General features: G+C 47.8%; 1 protein-coding gene across 1 annotated transcript in view; it reads left to right on the top strand.

Moving 5' to 3' along the window:
* LOC130107907 (guanine nucleotide-binding protein G(i) subunit alpha-2-like) overlaps window positions 1-18,272 on the top strand; it is a 122,474-nt gene extending 104,202 nt beyond the window's left edge. Inside the window, exons 5-8 of the mRNA XM_056274706.1 lie at window positions 7,771-7,899; window positions 15,579-15,708; window positions 15,900-16,053; window positions 18,044-18,272. Of these exons, the coding sequence (XP_056130681.1) occupies window positions 7,771-7,899; window positions 15,579-15,708; window positions 15,900-16,053; window positions 18,044-18,234 (604 nt within the window). The 3' untranslated portion in view covers window positions 18,235-18,272. The remainder of the gene's footprint in view (window positions 1-7,770; window positions 7,900-15,578; window positions 15,709-15,899; window positions 16,054-18,043) is intronic.
* Window positions 18,273-18,549: the final 277 nt, after the last annotated feature.

Raw genomic sequence — 18,549 nt, 5'->3', positions numbered from 1 at the left:
CTTTTGTATCTGTCCAAGTGGGAGAGTACTGCTGGCGTCGTCTGTGGCTGCTGCTTCTCCCTCTCGTAGCCCTCCTTCCCACCCACCCCTGTATGTCTGTGTGATGTTTATCTGTCGTCTTGTTTCACCCCGTTTACTGTAAAGCAACTTTAAGTATTAGAAAAGCGCTATATAAGTTTAATTTATTAATATTATTATAATGGAATTATAAAATATATGAAGACTATGATGAGGGGTGGTTGGGGCACTTTGTAGTAGTAACGGGGAGTAGTAGTAACGGGGCGTGCAGAAGAGAGTGCAGGCAGGGTGGAGTGGGTGGAGTGATGTGTGACAGAAGGGTACCAGCAAGAGTTAAAGGGAAGGTTTACAAGATGGTTGTGAGACCAACTATGTTGTATGGTTTGGAGACAGTGGCACTGACGATTAGACAGGAGGTGGAGCTGGAGGCGGCAGAGATGAAGATGATAAGATCTTCATTGGGAGTGACGAAGAAGGACAGGATTAGGAACGAGTATATTAGAGGGACCGCTCAGGTTGGACGGTTTGGAGACAAAGCAAGAGAGACAAGACTGAGATGGTTTGGACATGTGCGGAGGAGAGATGCTGGGTATATTGGGAGAAGGATGCTGAATATGGAGCTGCCAGGGAAGAGGAGAAGAGGAAGGCCAAAGAGGAGGTTTATGGATGTGGTGAGGGAGGACATGCAGGTGGCTGGTGTGACAGAGGAAGACGTAGAGGACAGGAAGAGATGGAAACGGATGATCCGCTGACGGGAGCAGCCGAAAGTGGTGGCAGTAGTTGATGAAGAATATGATGAGGAGGATGCCAAGAAGTGTCGAAATGCCACCAGAACAGTCTAGGACCCGAGCCACATGACCACCATCATCATGTAGACGACAAAAAAAAAAAACAGCTCTGTTATATGACTTCCTTTTTATGCCCCTTATCTCTTCCTGATTTATGTACCATTGACATGATTATCTGTCAGGAAACACCCAGTTTGTTAATGGTATGCTTGATGAGAGGTGTTGATGCATCAATTCATTGTCTGAAAAGGAAACGCCAGAGGTCATCTTCACTGAACACTGTGTCATTCAATCTCTTAATGAATTTTAATTTGGATTTGTTTGTCTGTGTGCACAAAATCTGCGGACCATTTGTGGACGCATCCATATATTGTAAAATATACGATACACCCAACAACTACAGCTGTTCTTCTGAAAGCATGGCTTCATCAGAGCGTTTAAGATAAAGTTGAATAACTGAGAGAATGAAGTGCCGGTTACATGGTTGTGGCTGGTTTGAATGCACCTCATCTTCCATCAGGATCTGGAGGGTGAAGTGATCGAGTCGGCGGGTACAGTGTGATGTCGCTTTATTGAGAAACCAATTGCTTCTGTAATAGGGGTGAGGTTGACTCTGACCTTACAAGGATTTTGTCATGCCTAATTTTCATGAATCAGTTGTTTGTGAGTGGTACCATTACCGAGATAAGAAGCCAGTCTGGTGAGAGTCAGATGGAACGGTCCTGCGTGTTAGGCCGGACATTTTTCAAAAAGAATTAATTTTCTTTTGTTTCCTGATTGATGGGCGGCACGGTGGTGCAGCGGTTAGCGCAGTCGCCTCACAGCAAGAAGGTCCTGGGTTCGAGCCCCGCGGTAGTCCAACCTAGGAGGTCATCTTGGGTCGTCCTCTGTGTGGAGTTTGCATGTTCTCCCCGTGTCTACGTGGGTTTCCTCCGGGTGCTCTGGTTTCCTCCCACAGTACAAAGACATGTAGGTCAGGTGACTCGGCTGTATTAAATTGTCCCTAGGTGTGTGTGTGTGTGTGATGGCCTGGCGGCCTGTCCAGGGTGTCTCCCCGCCTGCCGCCCAGTGACTGTTGGGATAGGCTCCAGCATCCCTGTGACCCTGAGAGCAGGATAAGCGGTTTGGATAATGGATGGCTGGCTCCTGATTGATGTCTATCAGATATTGGCTGTATGGTGATGGGTGATATACTACAGCATTCAAACCCCTTCACTCTTTGCACACTTTGTTGTGTTTTAGATTTAATCGTAAATTGATAAAATTGCCATTCTTGCCCATCAATCTACACTCAATAATACATAATGACAAAGTGTAAACATGTTTTTAGAAATGTTTGCAAATTTATTAAAAAATCAAAACTGAAATCTCTCATTTACATTCGGACCCTTTGCTGTGGGGCTCCACGTTGTGGTCAGGTGCATCCTGCAGGCTTTAATTGTGTCTCATGTGCCTAAAACTTGATTGGAGTCCTCCTTGGCAAACTGCATTGATTGGGCATGGTTTAGAAAGGCACACACCTGTGTGTGTATAAGGGCTGTGAATTCACACTGCATGTCAGGCCAAAACTAAGCCATGAAGTCCGGGGAACGCTCTGTAGACCTCTGCGATAAAACTGTGGTGAGGCATAGATCAGGACAAGGGTCTAAAACCATTTCTAAAGCTTTGAGTATTCCCAGGAGCACAACGGCCTCCGTAGTTTTGAAATGGAAGAAGTGTGGAACCACCAGGACTCCTTCTGGAGTTGACTCTGGAGTGAACGGCCTTCAACGGCCTGCTTGGAGTTTGCCAAATGGAATTTAAAGGACGTGCAGCTTGAGGAAAAAGATTCTCTGGGCTGATGAGACATAAATTAAAGTCTTTGGGCAGAACTCCATCACTATGTCTGGCAGACGCCAGGCACTGCTCATCACCTGGCTAATGCCGTCCCTCCGGTGAAGCGTGGTGGTAGCAGTGTCAGGATTATGGGGGTGTTTCTATGCAGCAGGGACAAGGAGACTGGTCACAATTGAGAGAAGGATGATTGCAGCCAAATACAGAGAGGTCCTTGAAGAAAACCTGCTCCCGAGTCCACGTGACCTCAGACTGGGGGTGATGGTTCACTTTTCAGCATGACAATGACCCGAGGCATGGAGCCAATACAACGCTGGAGTAGCTTCAGGACAAGTCTTTGATTGTCCTTGAGTGGCCCAGCCGAAGCCCAGACTTGCACCCCATAAGAACATGTGGAGAGCCCTGAAGATGGCACTTGACGGACCCTTCCCCTCCAATCTGATGGAATTTGAGGGGATCTGCAAGGAAGGATGGGATAAACTGCCCAAACCCAGGTGTGCAAAGCTTACTTACCACAGAAGACTCGAAGCTGTTACTGCTGCCACAGGGGCTTCTGCTAGTACTGAATAAGGGTCTGAAGACTTACAGATAGGAGATTTCAGGTTTAGATTTTTAATAAAGTTACAAAAATCGCTGTGGGAATTGAGTTTAGATTGATGGGCAAAAATGGCAATATCCATTTAAGATTAAATCTACAACACACAGTGCAAAAAAGTGAAGGGGTCTGAATACCTATGGTGTCTTTTTTTAATTTTTTTATTTTTTTTATTCAGTGACGAGACAGTAGTGCCAAGGCTAGCTGCAAGATGTACTCTAGAAATAATATGTCAGGCGTTCAGGTGACGTGGCGGTCTATTCCGTTGTCTACCAACACGGGGATCGCCGGTTCGAATCCCCATGTTACCTCCGGCTTGGTTGGGCGTCCCTACAGACACCATTGGCCATGTCTATGGGTGGGAAGCCGAATGTGGGTATATGTCCTTGTCTCTGCACTAGCGCCTCCTCTGGTCGGTCGGGGCATCGGTTCGAGGGGGAGGGGGAACTGGGGGTAATATCGTGATCCTCCCACGTGCTACGTCCCCCTGGTGAAACTCCTCACTGTCAGGTGAAAAGAAGCGGCTGGTGACTCCACATGTATTGGCGGAGGCATGTGGTCGTCTGCAGCCCTCCCCGGATCGGCAGAGGGGGTGGGACAGCGACTGAGACGGCTCGGAAGAGCGGGGTAATTGGCCAGGTGCAATTGGGGAGAAAAAGGAGGGGGGGGGAGAAACGACTTGTCAACCTTGTCCGACAAGTGAGCACATGTAGGTGAATGCATTGCACACCTCAGAGACTTGCCGTTATCGACTGGGGGGGGGGTGATTAGGTTACACTAACACCGGGGGTGGGGGGGTGGAGATTTCTCTTTCAAAATCTGTACAAAACTTAAAACAAGCAGAGCAGGATGTGTGAGCAGTCACTGTCAAACCATGTGGTCCACCCCGGACCCACGTGGCCGAGTTCATCTTTCCTGCTCTCGGCATGACTCAGAACAGGGTGTAATTTCCCCTCGTTTCCGGTGCCTGTTGTTGTCGCAGCAGTTGTGGTTCACTGTTGAGCTGTGTTTTCATGCGTCACACCTCCCTCCGTCAGTGGTGCGAGGCCTCCGCAGGGGCGGGTAACTGTGATCAATATCGTATCGAAGAGGCGACGACGTTAAGTTCCCCCAGCGGCCTCGTGTCGGGGACGAGCCGTGCCGTAAATCTCGTGAGCGCACAGCCGGTCTCTGCCTTGTGCGATCATCGCCTCCCTCTCGACACCTCATTACCCCAGTGATCCTTATCTGAGGGTGCTCCACTACTGTACCGTTATAATGTGATGGGTTCAATGACAGGAAAATGTGAGGTAATTGTGGGTGGGTTGGGTGTGTGTATGTGTGTGTGTGTGTGTGTGGGTTGTCATCACTCTTTCTCACAGGGTTGCACCGCTCTTCCACCAAGGGAGACCCAGGGAGGGCAGAACGCCTCCCCTCTTTCAGCACAAGCTAGCTGTAGCGGGAAAAGGCTGAGTTTTGATTTTTTTTTTTTGTGGTTTTGATATACTTTAGTGATCCCTGTAGGGAAATTATGCGCTGCATGCAACCCTTGCCATGCCCCGGTCAGGAGTATTTACCCTAACATGCAAGTCTTTCTGATGGTGGGAGGAAACCGGAGCACCTGGAGGAAACCCACTGCAGACACGGCGAGAACATGCAAACTCCGACCTGGGATGACCCCCAAAGTTGAACAAGCCGGGGTTCGAACCCAGGATCTTCTCGCTGTGAGGACGACAGCACTAACCACTGCGCTGCTGTGCCGCCCAAATCGTCGCAGAAGAGTAACTTGCACCCCTGGGTGGGTACAGACCACCAACCTTTCGGTTAACACCCCAACGCGCTAACCGACTGAGTTTGTTTCACAAGGCAGTCTTGTCGAAACACACAAAGACTTTGTGATGTGGTGACGCACCCAGAGTGTGCCAAAAACCCTGTGACGGGACGAGGATTTCACCGATGAGCACTTGGCAAGCCGAGGCGGTGTTAAGAAGCAGTGGAAGTGGTGCTCCCGTTTCGTTTCAGCCAGTCTCATTATGAGATTTTGATAGTCTCCTGCTCTTACCAGAGCCGGGAGCGCTGGAGGCATACCGTGGAGACAGCCTGGGGGTGGAGGAGGAAGTGAACGGGACAATTTACAGCGTTTCATCATGACTCTCCGGAGCACTTAGAAAAAAAAATTCCGGAGAATCGGGACTATATGTGTCTGGCTCCGGACCACAATCCACATCTCAGCACCTACTGGGCGAGAGACGGAGGGAGAGAGCGAGACGGCATGGTTCATCATATGAAGACCCTCTCTGTCCTCTCACCACAGCGACGGGGAAATGATTCACAGAGTACTCTACAAAAACAACTGGTTGGGTGTGACTTCACAGTCCATTGGTCCGGAACGTTACACAGTAATGGTCCCTGTGCAATTACACATCCCGGGTTCGAGGAATATTTCCTCATCTTCTCATGAAAGCGGTTGGTCACTCGGGTTCAAATCAGGGTCTATCCTGACCTTTCCAGTCTCGTGAAGGGGAAGAAGGCCTTGTTGGAGGTGACATCATGCATCCCGTGTTGTGTCGGGTTCACTGCGTCGGCAAGGTCACTCCCCCGATCAGTGGTTCCCTTCTGTTTTGAGCTACAGAGCCACGGTTTTGTGAGGTAACGTGCCCTTTTTTTCAGAATAGAAGTCTTCATGGTGGGCATGCGGGTAGCGTAGCGGTCTATTCCGTTGCCTATCAACACGGGGATCGCCGGTTCGAATCCCCGTGTTACCTCCGGCTTGGTCGGGCGTCCCTACAGACACAATCAGCCATGTCTGCGGGCGTGAAGCCGGGTGAGGGTATGTGTCCTGGTCGCTGCACTAGCACCTCCTCTGGTCGGCCGGGGCGCCTGTTCAGGGGGGAGGGGGAACTGGGGGGAATAGTGTGATCCTCCCATGCGCTACGTCCCCCTGGTGAAACTCCTCACTGTCAGGTGAAAAGAAGCGGCTGGCGACTCCACATGTATGGGAGGAGGCACGTGGTAGTCTGCAGCCGTCCCCGGCTCAGCAGAAGGGGTGGAGCAGTGACCAGGACAGCTCGGAAGAGTGGGGTAATTGGCTGGATACGACTGGGGAGGAAATGGGGGGGGGGGCTACATGGTAGATTTAACACTTGAAGCTTTCAGGCCAAAAGGCCAAATTGTGCTTCATTACATTATCTGATTTGGTCTCACCGTCTTTGTAGGGTGCAATCTGAGGTGAGGTGAAGGCTTTATTGTCTACACCCAGGCTCACACGGGGTAACGTGTAGCACCCACTGTCTCTTTATTCAGCACACCTGAACCGGTGGGAACCTGACTGACTCCAGGTGCACTCAGTCTCTCCCAGTCTTAACGTCATGATTTGATGGAGATGAAAGTCTTCCTATTTGGTCCTTACTGTGCACACTGCCCTGTAGCAGCAGATAACAGCGCTGCTTAGTGACACACACACACACGCACACACACACACACACATGCGCGTCTGTCTTCCTTGCAGGCAGAACCAGGACTGCCACACAGGCTGCTGCTTCTGAATGGATAAGAAAATCAATGGAAAGACGGTGCAGCTGTACAATGCACAGTTTCCATGAATTGTTTGACTCAGAGCCCTTCAGAAGCCTCCTTCCTGGCCTCTTGGCCGCTAGCTGGAAGAGAGGGAACGTCAGAGGAATCTGGCTGGAATAATTTCCAGTTGAATTAAGTCCTGTACCCTGGCTTTCTGCACTGCTCTGATGAAACCAATTGCATCTATAGGACAGTACATCAGATGGGGGTGTGTGCGGGGGGGTGACAGAAAGTCACCAAGCAAGGGCATCCGAGTAGCGTAGCAGTCTATTCTGTTGCCTACAAACACGGGGATCGCCGGTTCGAATCCCCATGTTACCTCCGGCTTGGACGTGCGTCCCTACAGACACAGTTGGCCGTATCTGCAGGTGGGATGCCAGATGTGGGTATGTGTCCTGGTCATTGCGCTAGCACCTCCTCTGGCCGGTCGGGGCGCCTGTTCGGGGTGGGGAGGGGGAGCTGGGGGGAATAGCGTGATCCTCCCACATGCTACGTCCCCCTGGCGAAACTCCTCACTGTCAGGTGAAAAGAAGTGGCTGGCGACTCCACATGTATGGGAGGAGGTATGTGGTAGTCTGCAGCCCTCTCTGGATCGGCAGAGGGGGTGGAGCAGCGACCGGGACGACTCAGAAGAGTGGGGTAATTGGCCAACTACAATTAGGGAGAAAAGGGGGGGGGTACATTTTATATTCGGTATCTGTATATTCAGAGCTTGATTTGGTGGCACTTTGAAAGGTAAAATGTGTGAAGTAGTTAAGTTATTCACCAGGTTCGGGCAGTAGTAAATAAGGCCGTAATAAAGTGATAGAAGCTCCTGCAGCTTATAGGACGTTGGTAGCAACACGTGTAGCTAAACAAATACACATCCATGCAACTGCAGCTCCACATATTCATGTATGCAGATTTTGTCTCCTTGTCACTGAGCAGCTTTAATACGTTTTGTTGTCTTTGTGTGTGTGCGTGCCTGTGTGTGTTGTCCAGTTACCTAAATGACCTGGAGAGAATAGCCAAGGCAGACTACATCCCTACACAGCAAGATGTGCTGCGGACCAGGGTCAAGACCACCGGCATTGTGGAAACACATTTCACCTTCAAGGACCTACACTTCAAGTGAGTCGGCCCTTCTTTTTTTCGTTTTCTCCGATATATTTATTGGGCTTTTAATAGTGTAGAATGAACATACATTGAATAACAAAAATTTTAAATTAACCCAACTACCCACAAAGATAAATACATAAAAGAAGATAAAGTAGACAGTAAAAAGAAGAAAAAAATAATGCAGAGTTATAGAGTGATGTATGGTACACACACTGATGAGCCAAAACATTATGACCACCCACAGGTAAACCGAATAATATTGTTCGTCTCCAAACAAGGGCACATGTCAAGGTCTGGGTAGGAAAAATGGGCAGGAGTAAATACCTGAGTGACTCTGTCCAGGGCCACATTGTTATGGACAGACGACTGGGTCAGAGCATCTCTGAAACAGCTAAGGCTTGTGGGGTGTTCCTGGTCAGCAGTGAGTACGTACCGACAGTGGTCCGAGGAGGGACAAACCACAAACCGATGACAGGGTGTTGGACGCCCAAGGCTCATCGATAAGTAAGTCAACGAAGGCTGTCCCGTCTGATCCGAACTGACAGAAGGTCTACTGTGGCACAAGTCACAAAATTGTAATGATGGTTACGGGAAGGATGTAACACAACACACGGTGGATCGCACCCTGCTGCGTATGGGGCTGCAAAGCCGCAGAGCAGTCAGAGTGCCCATGATGACTCCTCTCCACCATCAAATGCCCCTACAATAGGCACGCGAGCATCGGAACTGGATCTACTAGCAATGGAAGAAGGTGCCTGGTCCAATGAGTCCCATTTTCTTTTAAATCATGTGGATGGCCATGCACATGCGTGCCATTTACCTGGGGAAGGGATGGCACTAGGATGTGCCGTGGGAAGACCACAAGCCGGTGGAGGGAGTGCGATGCTCTGGGCAATGTTCTGCTGGGAAACCCTGGTTCTGGCCATTCGTGTGGATGTCAATTTGACACGTACCACCTACCTTAACATCATTGCAGACCAGGTACACTCCTTCATGGCAGTGGTATTCCCTGATGGCAGTGGCCTCATTCAGCGGGATAATGCTCCCTGCCACACTGCACACATTGTTCGGGAATGATTTGAGGAACATGAAGTGTTCAAGGTGTTGCCCTGGCCTCCAAATTCTCCAGATCTTAATCCGATTGAGCATCTGTGGAATGTGCTGGACCAACTAGTCCGATCTACGGCAGCTCCACCTCACAACTTACAGAACGTGAAGGATCTGATGCTAATGTCTTGGTGCCAGATACCACAGGACACCTTCAGGGGTCTTATAGAGTCCATGCTTCGGTGGGCTGGCGCTGTTTTGGCGGCATAGAAGACCAACAGCGTATTAGGTGATAATAATGCTTTGGCTCATCAGTGTATATTCCTTCATTACCATCCTCCACTTCAGGTAGTGTTTGTATTTGTATTTTCCAAAAAGTTCGTGAAAGGGGTCCAAATACAAGCAAAGTCCTTCCGTTTCCCTTTAGTGATATATCAGTTCCTCCAGAACAAGACAAGTTGACAGTTCTGTTATCAATCTCTTAACTGATGGAGAAGTTGTACTCTTCCAGTATAATGCAGTCACTTCTCTGGCCTGAAGCGGTCCCAAGTCAATTACTAGTGTTTGTTCCCTTCTTACTGAAAGAGGTTCTGGGTAAATTCCAAGTATGCAAAGTCTGGCACAGCACAGTGCATTCATATTGACAATCTGTGAAAGTCATTGTATGATTTTTTTCCCCAAAATTGTTGAATCTGTGAGCATTCCCAAACACATTGTGATAGAGTTCCCTTTTCCTCTAAACATTTCACACAATAATCTGGGGTGTTAGGAGACGCCTTATAACAGGGGTTATGTATGTCCATATTTGCTGTTCATATTGCAGTAATTTAAGACTTGTATTTGTAGTTTGTTTTTGTGCTTTCAAACAGGCCATTTCCTAATCTGCTATATCGATATTTTCATGTATATCTGTTCTCCAGGCGTTTAATTTGGCTAATGATGATTCCTCAGAATTTGTCATCAACAAATTATAAAATCTTGATATATGGCCTCTATCGTCTACATTTTCAAGTACCATTTTTTTCAATGATCGGCAATGTTGGTATGAGTTAATATGAAGCTCCTTTAGTTGTGTTTGAAACAAAGTTTCCTAGAAATTTTATATTTTCCACTTAGTTGATCAAATGAAAGATAAGGCCTGCCTGCATAAAGATCTGAGATTTTTTAATACCCTGTTAGCCCACATTTTGTGTGAATTTATCATTTCCCCAGATAGGAGTACAGAGTACCAGATTGATATTGATTTTTTAAAGAAAGGGGTTCCTTGTTGGGTTTTTTTTTTAAAGTTCTAATGCTGGAAGAAGACATGAATAAGTTTAATGGAAGATCTTGGATAGATTTTTGTTTGATGCCTGGGGTGTAGATGGAGAGAAATAAGACATTGTGGAAGCCATCTCAGATTTGGTAATTGAAGCCTCTCTCTCTCACGTAAGGGAGGGAGAGTAGCTCACAGCGAAGTCTAGATTTTTTTTTTTTATTCCAAATAAATTGGCTAAATATTTTGTCAAGTTTGTTAAAAAGGGTACATGATCTTAATACCAAGGTACTTGAAACCTTCTTTGGTGATCGGAGGGTCTCTACCACCGGTTTCTGCCTTTCTTCTTTTTTCAGAAGCAGAAGTACTGATTTTGATTTGTTTATTTCATATCCAGAGAAACTACCAAATGTTTCGTTAAGCTGGCAACACTGTCCTTTAAGGCAGTCAAAAATAGGAGGATATCATCAGCATATCAGCAGACAACAGTCAGCTTCAGCTGATCCAGAATGCTGCTGCCAGGGTCGTAACAGTGACCAAAAAAGGCTTAGCATATAACTCCAGTTCTCAGATTGCTATTACAGATATTGGCCAGTTTCTCATAGAATCAACTTCAAAATTCTATTGCTTGTCCATAAATCACTGAACGGTTTAGGTGTACGATGCTTATCAGATCCCCAGAGCCAGAACGAACCTTGCAGACCTCTTAGGTCGGCTTGTTCTGGATTACTGAATGTTCCCAGAGTCAAAACTAAGCATCCTCAGCATAGACGCTAAAGCTGCCTTTAGCTTCTATGCTGCTCAAATGTGGAATAAATTGCCAGAACAGCTAAGATTCGATGCAATACTGACTACTTTCAAATACAAGCTAAAGACCTACCTGTTAGCCATTGCTTTTAATTTTCTTTTCTTTTAAATCGTTTTTACTCTTGTGTGCTTTTGTTTGTTTTGTCGTTTTTATTGTTTTTACTCTTTGTGCTTTTGCTTGCTTGCTTTGTATTGTTTTTATCATGTGTTTCTTTTGCTTTTGCCTGCCTGTGTACTCAGTAAAGCACTTGGACTTGCATTTCCCATATGAAGGCATTCCGGGGTTGCGCAGTGGTTAGCGCGGTCGCCTCACAGCAAGAAGGTCCTGGGTTCGAACCCCGGGGTTGTCCAGCCTTGGGGGTCATCCCAGGGTGTCATTTGTGTGGAGTTTGCATGTTCTGCCCGTGTCTGCGTGGGTTGTCACCAGGTGCTCCGGTTTCCTCCTACAGTCCAAAGACATGTAGGTCAGGTGAATCGGCCGTACTAAATTGTCCCTGGGTGTGAATGTGTCGGCCCTGTGATGGCCTGGCGGCCTGTCCAGGGTGTCTCCCCGCCTGCCGCCCAATGACTGCTGGGATAGGCTCCAGCATCCTGCGACTCTTAGCAGGATAAGTGGCTTGGATGTGCTGTATAAATACATTTGCTTTGCCTTGCAAGCTAACAGTCAAAGTTCCCTTTTGTTGTCTAGGATCGCTAACTCTGCAGTATAATTACAACCACAAAATGCAATCTTTCTATCCCCCTAATCTCTTAAATGTAGGAAAATGAAGAAAGTTTTTAGAGAACAGATGGTAGATGTAACAGAATGCCACATAGGTTTTGAGTGATGTCATGTTTTTAAAGTCTCTTAGAAGTACGCATAGCCTATTACACCTGAATTGTATGTACGCTGATTAGCAATAGGTGTGTGCGTGTTGCTCGGACTGGCAACCTACAGTTTTATTTTCCATTACCGCTTTGCCTTGTCTTGTCATTACGTGGTTGCCACACTGGATTAATAAAATCTAAAGACCACAGCGTTAACACACACACACACACACATGGTGTGATTATATATGAAAGTGACACAACAGGCACTACCAAGAAATTATAATTGGAAGCCAGAGAGGAAATTGCATGAGAAATGTCAACAACAGAACTGATCAAACATCAAAAAGCGCGTCCAGACAGTCTCCTCTGTGATTACTTCTTCACAGTTGCGGGAAGCAAACGGTGCATGTGTCCTTGCCTTTATGTCTGTCTGACACGCAAGTCTGTGTGTGCATTTTGATAGTTGCGTACGTGTGCAGTAAGGTATTAAAGTGAATGAGTCTGTGTGCGTTTTCTCTTCTTTGTGAAGGGGGAGGAAGAAAACTCGAGCAAGCTCATCGTTTTTGTGCTGCAGTAATATATTTGGTTTACAGGGAGGGATGCTGGGGATGAGAGAGCTTGCAAGGTAAACATTCGGTTTTTACAGCCTCCTGCAGTATGTCACTGCTGTAATGAGCTCTGCTTACCGGGCCAGAAGTTGGCGTTCCGTCATGGTCGAACTTCAGCACTAATGAAATGGGCTCTGTGTACTCACAACTGCTCGACGGGAGGAGTGAAACGTCAGGAAAACTGAAGTAGGGGCATCCGGTAGTGTGACGGGGATCGCTGGTTCGAATCCCCCCTTGTTACCTCTGGCTTGGTCGGGCGTCCCTACAGACACAATTGACCGTGTCTGCAGGTGTGTGTCCTGGTCGCTGCACTAGCGCCTCCCCTGGTCAGTCGGGGCACCTGTTCGGGGAGAGAGGGGGGACTGGGGGGGAATAGCGTGATCCTCCCATGCGCTACGTCCCACTGGTGAAACTCCTCACTGTCAGGTGAAAATAAGCGGCTGGTGACTCCACGTGTCGGAGGAGGCATGTGGTAGTCTGCAGCCCTCCCCAGATCGGCAGAGGGGGTGGAGCAGCAACCGGGATGGCTCGGAAGAGTGGGGTAATTGGCCGGATACAACTGGAGAGAAAAAGGAAAATTCCACAAAAAAAAGGAAAAAGAAAATATTGTTATAAGACGCCAAGCAAAAACAAAAGGGCAACTCCTCTGTTCTTCTTCCATTAACTGTTCGGCTACTTCTCCTCTTCATCGCAGTTGCAAACAACCCTGGATTTTTCGGTCGGGGATAAGTGATCAGATTTGGCACTGTCCAGGCAGCTGGCATCATCCATCCAGCCATGTACCTCGCCTGTTTAATGAATGAATCATATGGGAACCGAGTCAACTGTGAGCCCAAACACCTGAGCCTGTTGTCATGCTGCCCGTTACCACGGCAACCACATTATCCCAAAATGCCAGCAAATGCCAGTGAAATGACAAGGTCCATGCGGGGCAAAAACTTTGCCCCAGAGACAGAGAGGAACAGATACATTCGAGCGAGCGAGCAACAGAGAGAGGCTGAGGGGAAGAGAGGCAGAGGGGAAGAGATACATTCGAGCGAGAGAGACAGAGAGGGCGACAGAGAGGGAGGAAGAGATACATTCCAGAAAGAGAAATAGACAGAGCGAGGAAGAGATACATTCCAGAAAGAGAGAGAGAGAGACAGAGGAAGAGATACAGGTGAGCGAGAGAGAGACAGAGAGACAGAGAGGAAGAGATGTATTCGAGCGATTGAGAGAGAGAGAGAGAGAGGAGGAGATACATTCCAGAAAGAGAGAGAGACAGAGAGCAGGAGATAAATTTGAGGGAGAGAGACAGAGAAAGGAAGAGATACATTCCAGAAAGAGAGAGACAGAGAGGAAGAGATACATTCGAACGAGAGAGAGACAGAGAGAGAGAGAGGAAGAGATACATTCCAGAAAGAGAGAGAGAAAGAGAGGAGGAGATACATTCCAGAAAGAGAGAGAGACAGAGGAAGAGGTACAGGTGAGCGAGAGAGAGACAGAGAAAGAAACAGAGAGAAAGGAAGAGATACATTCCAGAAAGAGAGAGAGAAAGAGAGGAAGAGATACATTCCAGAAAGAGATAGACAGAGAGGAAAGAGATACATTCGAACGAGAGAGAGAGAGGAAGAGATACATTCCAGAAAGAGAGAGAGAAAGAGAGGAGGAGATACATTTGAGTGAGAGAGAGACAGAGAAAGAAACAGAGAGAGAGAGGAAGAGATACATTCCAGAAAGAGAGAGACAGAGGAAGAGATACAGGTGAGCGAGAGAGAGACAGAGAGACAGAGAGGAAGAGATGTATTTGAGCAATTGAGAGAGAGAGAGAGGAAGAGATACATTCCAGAAAGAGAGAGAGACAGAGAGGAGGAGATACATTCCAGAAAGAGAGAGAGACAGAGGAAGAGGTACAGGTGAGCGAGAGAGAGACAGAGACAGAGAGGAAGAGATGTATTTGAGCAATTGAGAGAGAGAGAGAGGAAGAGATACATTCCAGAAAGAGAGACAGAGAGGAGGAGATACATTTGAGGGAGAGAGACAGAGAGAGAGAGGAAGAGATACATTCCAGAAAGAGAGAGAGACAGAGAGGAGGAGATACATTCCAGAAAGAGAGGGAGACAGAGGAAGAGGTACAGGTGAGCGAGAGAGAGACAGAGAGACAGAGAGGAAGAGATGTATTAGAGAGAGAGAGAGAGAGAGAGAGAGAGAGCGAGAGAGAGAGAGAGAGAGAGAGAGAGAGAGAGAGAGAGAGAGAGAGAGAGAGAGAGAGAGAGGGGAAGAGATACATTCCAGAAAGAGAGAGACAGAGAGGAAGAGATACATTCGAACGAGAGAGAGAGAGAGAGAGGAAGAGATACATTCCAGAAAGAGAGAGAGAAAGAGAGGAGGAGATACATTTGAGTGAGAGAGAGACAGAGAAAGGAAGAGATACATTCCAGAAAGAGAGAGAAAGAGGAAGAGATACAGGTGAGCGAGAGAGAGACAGAGAGACAGAGAGGAAGAGATGTATTTGAGCAATTGAGAGAGAGAGAGAGAGAGAGAGAGAGAGAGAGAGAGAGAGAGAGAGAGAGGAATAGATACATTCCAGAAAGAGAGAGAGAGAGAGAGAGGAAGAGATACATTCCAGAAAGAGAGAGACAGAGAGGAGGAGATACATTTGAGGGAGAGAGACAGAGAGAGAGAGGAAGAGATACATTCCAGAAAGAGAGAGAGACAGAGAAGAGGAGATACATTTGAGTGAGAGAGAGACAGAGAGGGAAAGAGGCATTTGAGCGAGCGAGAGAGAGAGAGAGAATGTCCTCAAGGGGAGCCGTCCCAGCTGTCTGGCTTGTCTGTCAGCCCTGACCATGAGCAGTAGCGTGGGTACTTGGTTATTAAAGCGCCTGCTCACTGTTGCAGTGGCGTAAAGTTTTCCGGCACCGCGGCGGAACTGCAGCTTACACGGGTTTCATATTCACCACGCTGAATGAAGTTTGAATAAAGCAGCAACAACCACTCGACATGCTTCTTTCCCGGATGTGGTTTAACCAATCACGTTCAGCCATGCAGCGGGATATACTAGGTCCTGCGACTCTCCGGGTAGTTTCTGAGTTTCCACGCCAATGATTCAAAGTCGGCGGATCAAATTTTAATATATTTGAGTCTGTTCCCACCGTACATGTGTGCTGTGTCTCTGTTTGCAGGATGTTTGATGTGGGGGGTCAGCGGTCGGAGAGGAAGAAGTGGATCCACTGCTTCGAGGGAGTGACGGCCATCATCTTCTGCGTGGCCATGAGTGCTTACGACCTGGTGCTGGCTGAGGATGAGGAGATGGTAAGCTCTCCTGGCCCGCCTCTCTGTGTATTCTATAGAGATGATTCATCACAAGCTGCCTCATTGTTTCTCATAGGCAAAAAAAATGAAAGAGGGAGGGGGGTGGAAAAACGCATTTCCTTTAAGCGCTCTTTTTATGCTCTCTGATAATCTCTTCATCTCCCTTTTTTCCTTTGTGTGTACCGTCCCAGAACCGGATGCACGAGAGCATGAAGCTGTTTGACTCCATCTGCAACAATAAGTGGTTCACAGAGACCTCCATCATCCTGTTCCTCAACAAGAAGGATCTGTTCGAGGAGAAGATCGCCCACAGCCCGCTGACCATCTGTTTCCCTGAGTACACCGGTACCGTAGGCCCGTCTCAGTGGAACAATAGACATCAGCTTGATGGATGCGTCCATTCAGAGCCTTCACTTTTTTCTTGTCTTCTTTTTGTGTAGACCATAGAATACACACTGCAAAAATGTCCATCTATTTACTTCCTTTACAATTCAGTGTTAAGCTCTTACACTACAGTTGGGCGGCACGGTGGCCCAGTGGTTAGCACTGCTGCCTTACAGCAAGAAGGACCTGGGTTCGAACCCCAGGCCGTCCCAGTTCCTTTCTGTGTAAGGTAATAGGAGGTAATAGGAGCACCCCTAGTTGGGTGAGTGGCTCCAGCAGATTCCAGGAACAACATCTGAGGTCTTCATTCTTGGGTCCTCTACCAGAGGCCTAGGACTTTGAGGGTTCGGTATCTTAGCTGTCCTTAGAACTGCCCTGTTCTGGACAGAGACCCAAAATGTTGTTCCTGGAATTGGCAGGAGCAACTCACCCAACTTGGGGTTCCCTGCCCCGAGTGCTCCTCTAGCCACTGGGACCACTTTTGCCTTCACTTTCTACACCCTTTCTAGTTCCTTTTTCAGCCCTTGGTACTTCTCCAGCAGCATGGTGGCACAGTGGCCCAGTGGTTAGCACTGTCACAGCAAGGCGGCCCTGGGTTTGAAACCCAGGCCGTTCCAGATCCTATCTGTGTGGAGTTTGCATGTTCTCCCCGTGTCTGCGTGGGTTTCCTCCCACCATCAAAAAGACATGCATGCTAGGGTTAATACTCCTGCCTGTGCCCCTGAGCAAGGCAATGGAAAGAAGAACCTCGGGCACTGCAGCTGCCCACTGCTGCTATACAATAGGATGGGTTACATGCGGAGAACACCCTTCATTCTAAGAATACAATTCAATGTAGGGTACAATGACAAAATAAAGTGGCTTTTTTTTTTTTACAAGCGGTAGGGACAGCTATGTTATATGGTTTGGAGACAGTGGCACTGATGAAAAGACAGGAGGTGGAGCTGGAGGTGGCAGAGTTAAAGATGATAAGATTTTCATTGGGAGCGATGAAGAAGGACGGGATTAGTAAGGATTATATTAGAGGGACCGCTCAGGTTGGACGGTTTGGAGACAAAGCAAGAGAGGCAAGATTGAGATGGTTTGGATATGTGTGGAGGAGAGATGCTGGGTATATTGGGAGAAGGATGCTGAATATGGAGCTGCCAGGGAATAGGAGAAGAGGAAGGCCAAAGAGGAGGTTTATGGATGTGGTGAGGGAGGACATGCAGGTGGCTGGTGTGTAAAGGTGCGAGAGCCAAAGGCCCGAGCTGTGTCTAAGGAGCGAGGCCGCAGGCTCAGGAGGGGGGTCCTGGACAAGTGAGCGTGCATGAGGGCCGAAGGCCCGAGCTGCATCTAAACGTCAATCTACTGTTGACAAATTATTATTATATTATTGCTCTCCAGAAGTACTTTCAACCAATTATTTAACCACCTGATTAAAACATCCAGCTTCATCTTCTTCTTTCTTTGGTGTCTTCTTCTATTTTATGGTGGTTAGCAAACGATTTAGAAAAGTACAAGTTACTCCTCCTGCTACAAGTTACGCCCCTTTCTTGCAGTCCACAGACAGACCCTTCTCGATGCAGAGGACAGGAAGAGATAGAAATGGATGATCCGCTGTGGCGACCCCTAACGGGAGCACCCGAAAATAGTAGTAGTAGTAGTAGTAGTAGACAAGAAGTAGGTAAAAAAAATCTACTGATAAGTACGATATCTCTACTTGAGTTCAATGCTGCATCGGTAGTTTCAGGTACTGTCCAGAAACAAATGAAGGGATGTTGATGTAATGCCGAACATATTTGGTTTGAATTGTCAGGATGGATACTTAGAAATGACCTCATTGTGCAGTAGTTTTGCACTCCGCCTCTGCCTGTTACATGAGATTTAACGGAGGATATTTGTGGTAAAAGGTTCACCTACTCTTCAAACTTTAAAGCCTCCTCTCTCACTCCCTCTCCACCCTCCTCAGGCCCTAACAAATATGAGGAGGCCCAGGCCTACATCCAGACCAAGTTTGAGGACCTGAACAAGAAGAAGGACACCAAGGAGATCTACACCCACTTCACCTGCGCCACCGACACCAAGAACGTGCAGTTCGTCTTCGATGCAGTCACCGATGTCATCATCAAGAACAACCTGAAGGACTGTGGTCTCTTTTAGAGTCAAGTGTGACCGAGAGTTGAGGTGAGCTCAGAGGAGAGGGAAACACCTTCATTTCTGTGACATGCCTCACATGGGCAAGTATGTCTAGACTGCATTTAACTGACATCAGAATGGATCTTCATGAAATACATAAAATTCTGATTTCTGGGGGCATTCCGTTACCTACCAACACGGGGATCGCTGGTTCGAATCCCTGTGTTACCTCCGGCTTTCTCGGGCGTCCCTACAGACACAATTGGCCGTGTCTGCGGGTGGGAAGCCGGAGGTGGGTATGTGTCCTGGTCGCTGCACTAGCGCCTCCTCTGGTCGGTC

The sequence above is a fragment of the Lampris incognitus genome, chromosome 2 (assembly GCF_029633865.1).
Source record: "Lampris incognitus isolate fLamInc1 chromosome 2, fLamInc1.hap2, whole genome shotgun sequence".
NCBI lineage: Eukaryota > Metazoa > Chordata > Actinopteri > Lampriformes > Lampridae > Lampris > Lampris incognitus.
This window is presented reverse-complemented; position numbering and strand designations above follow the sequence as displayed.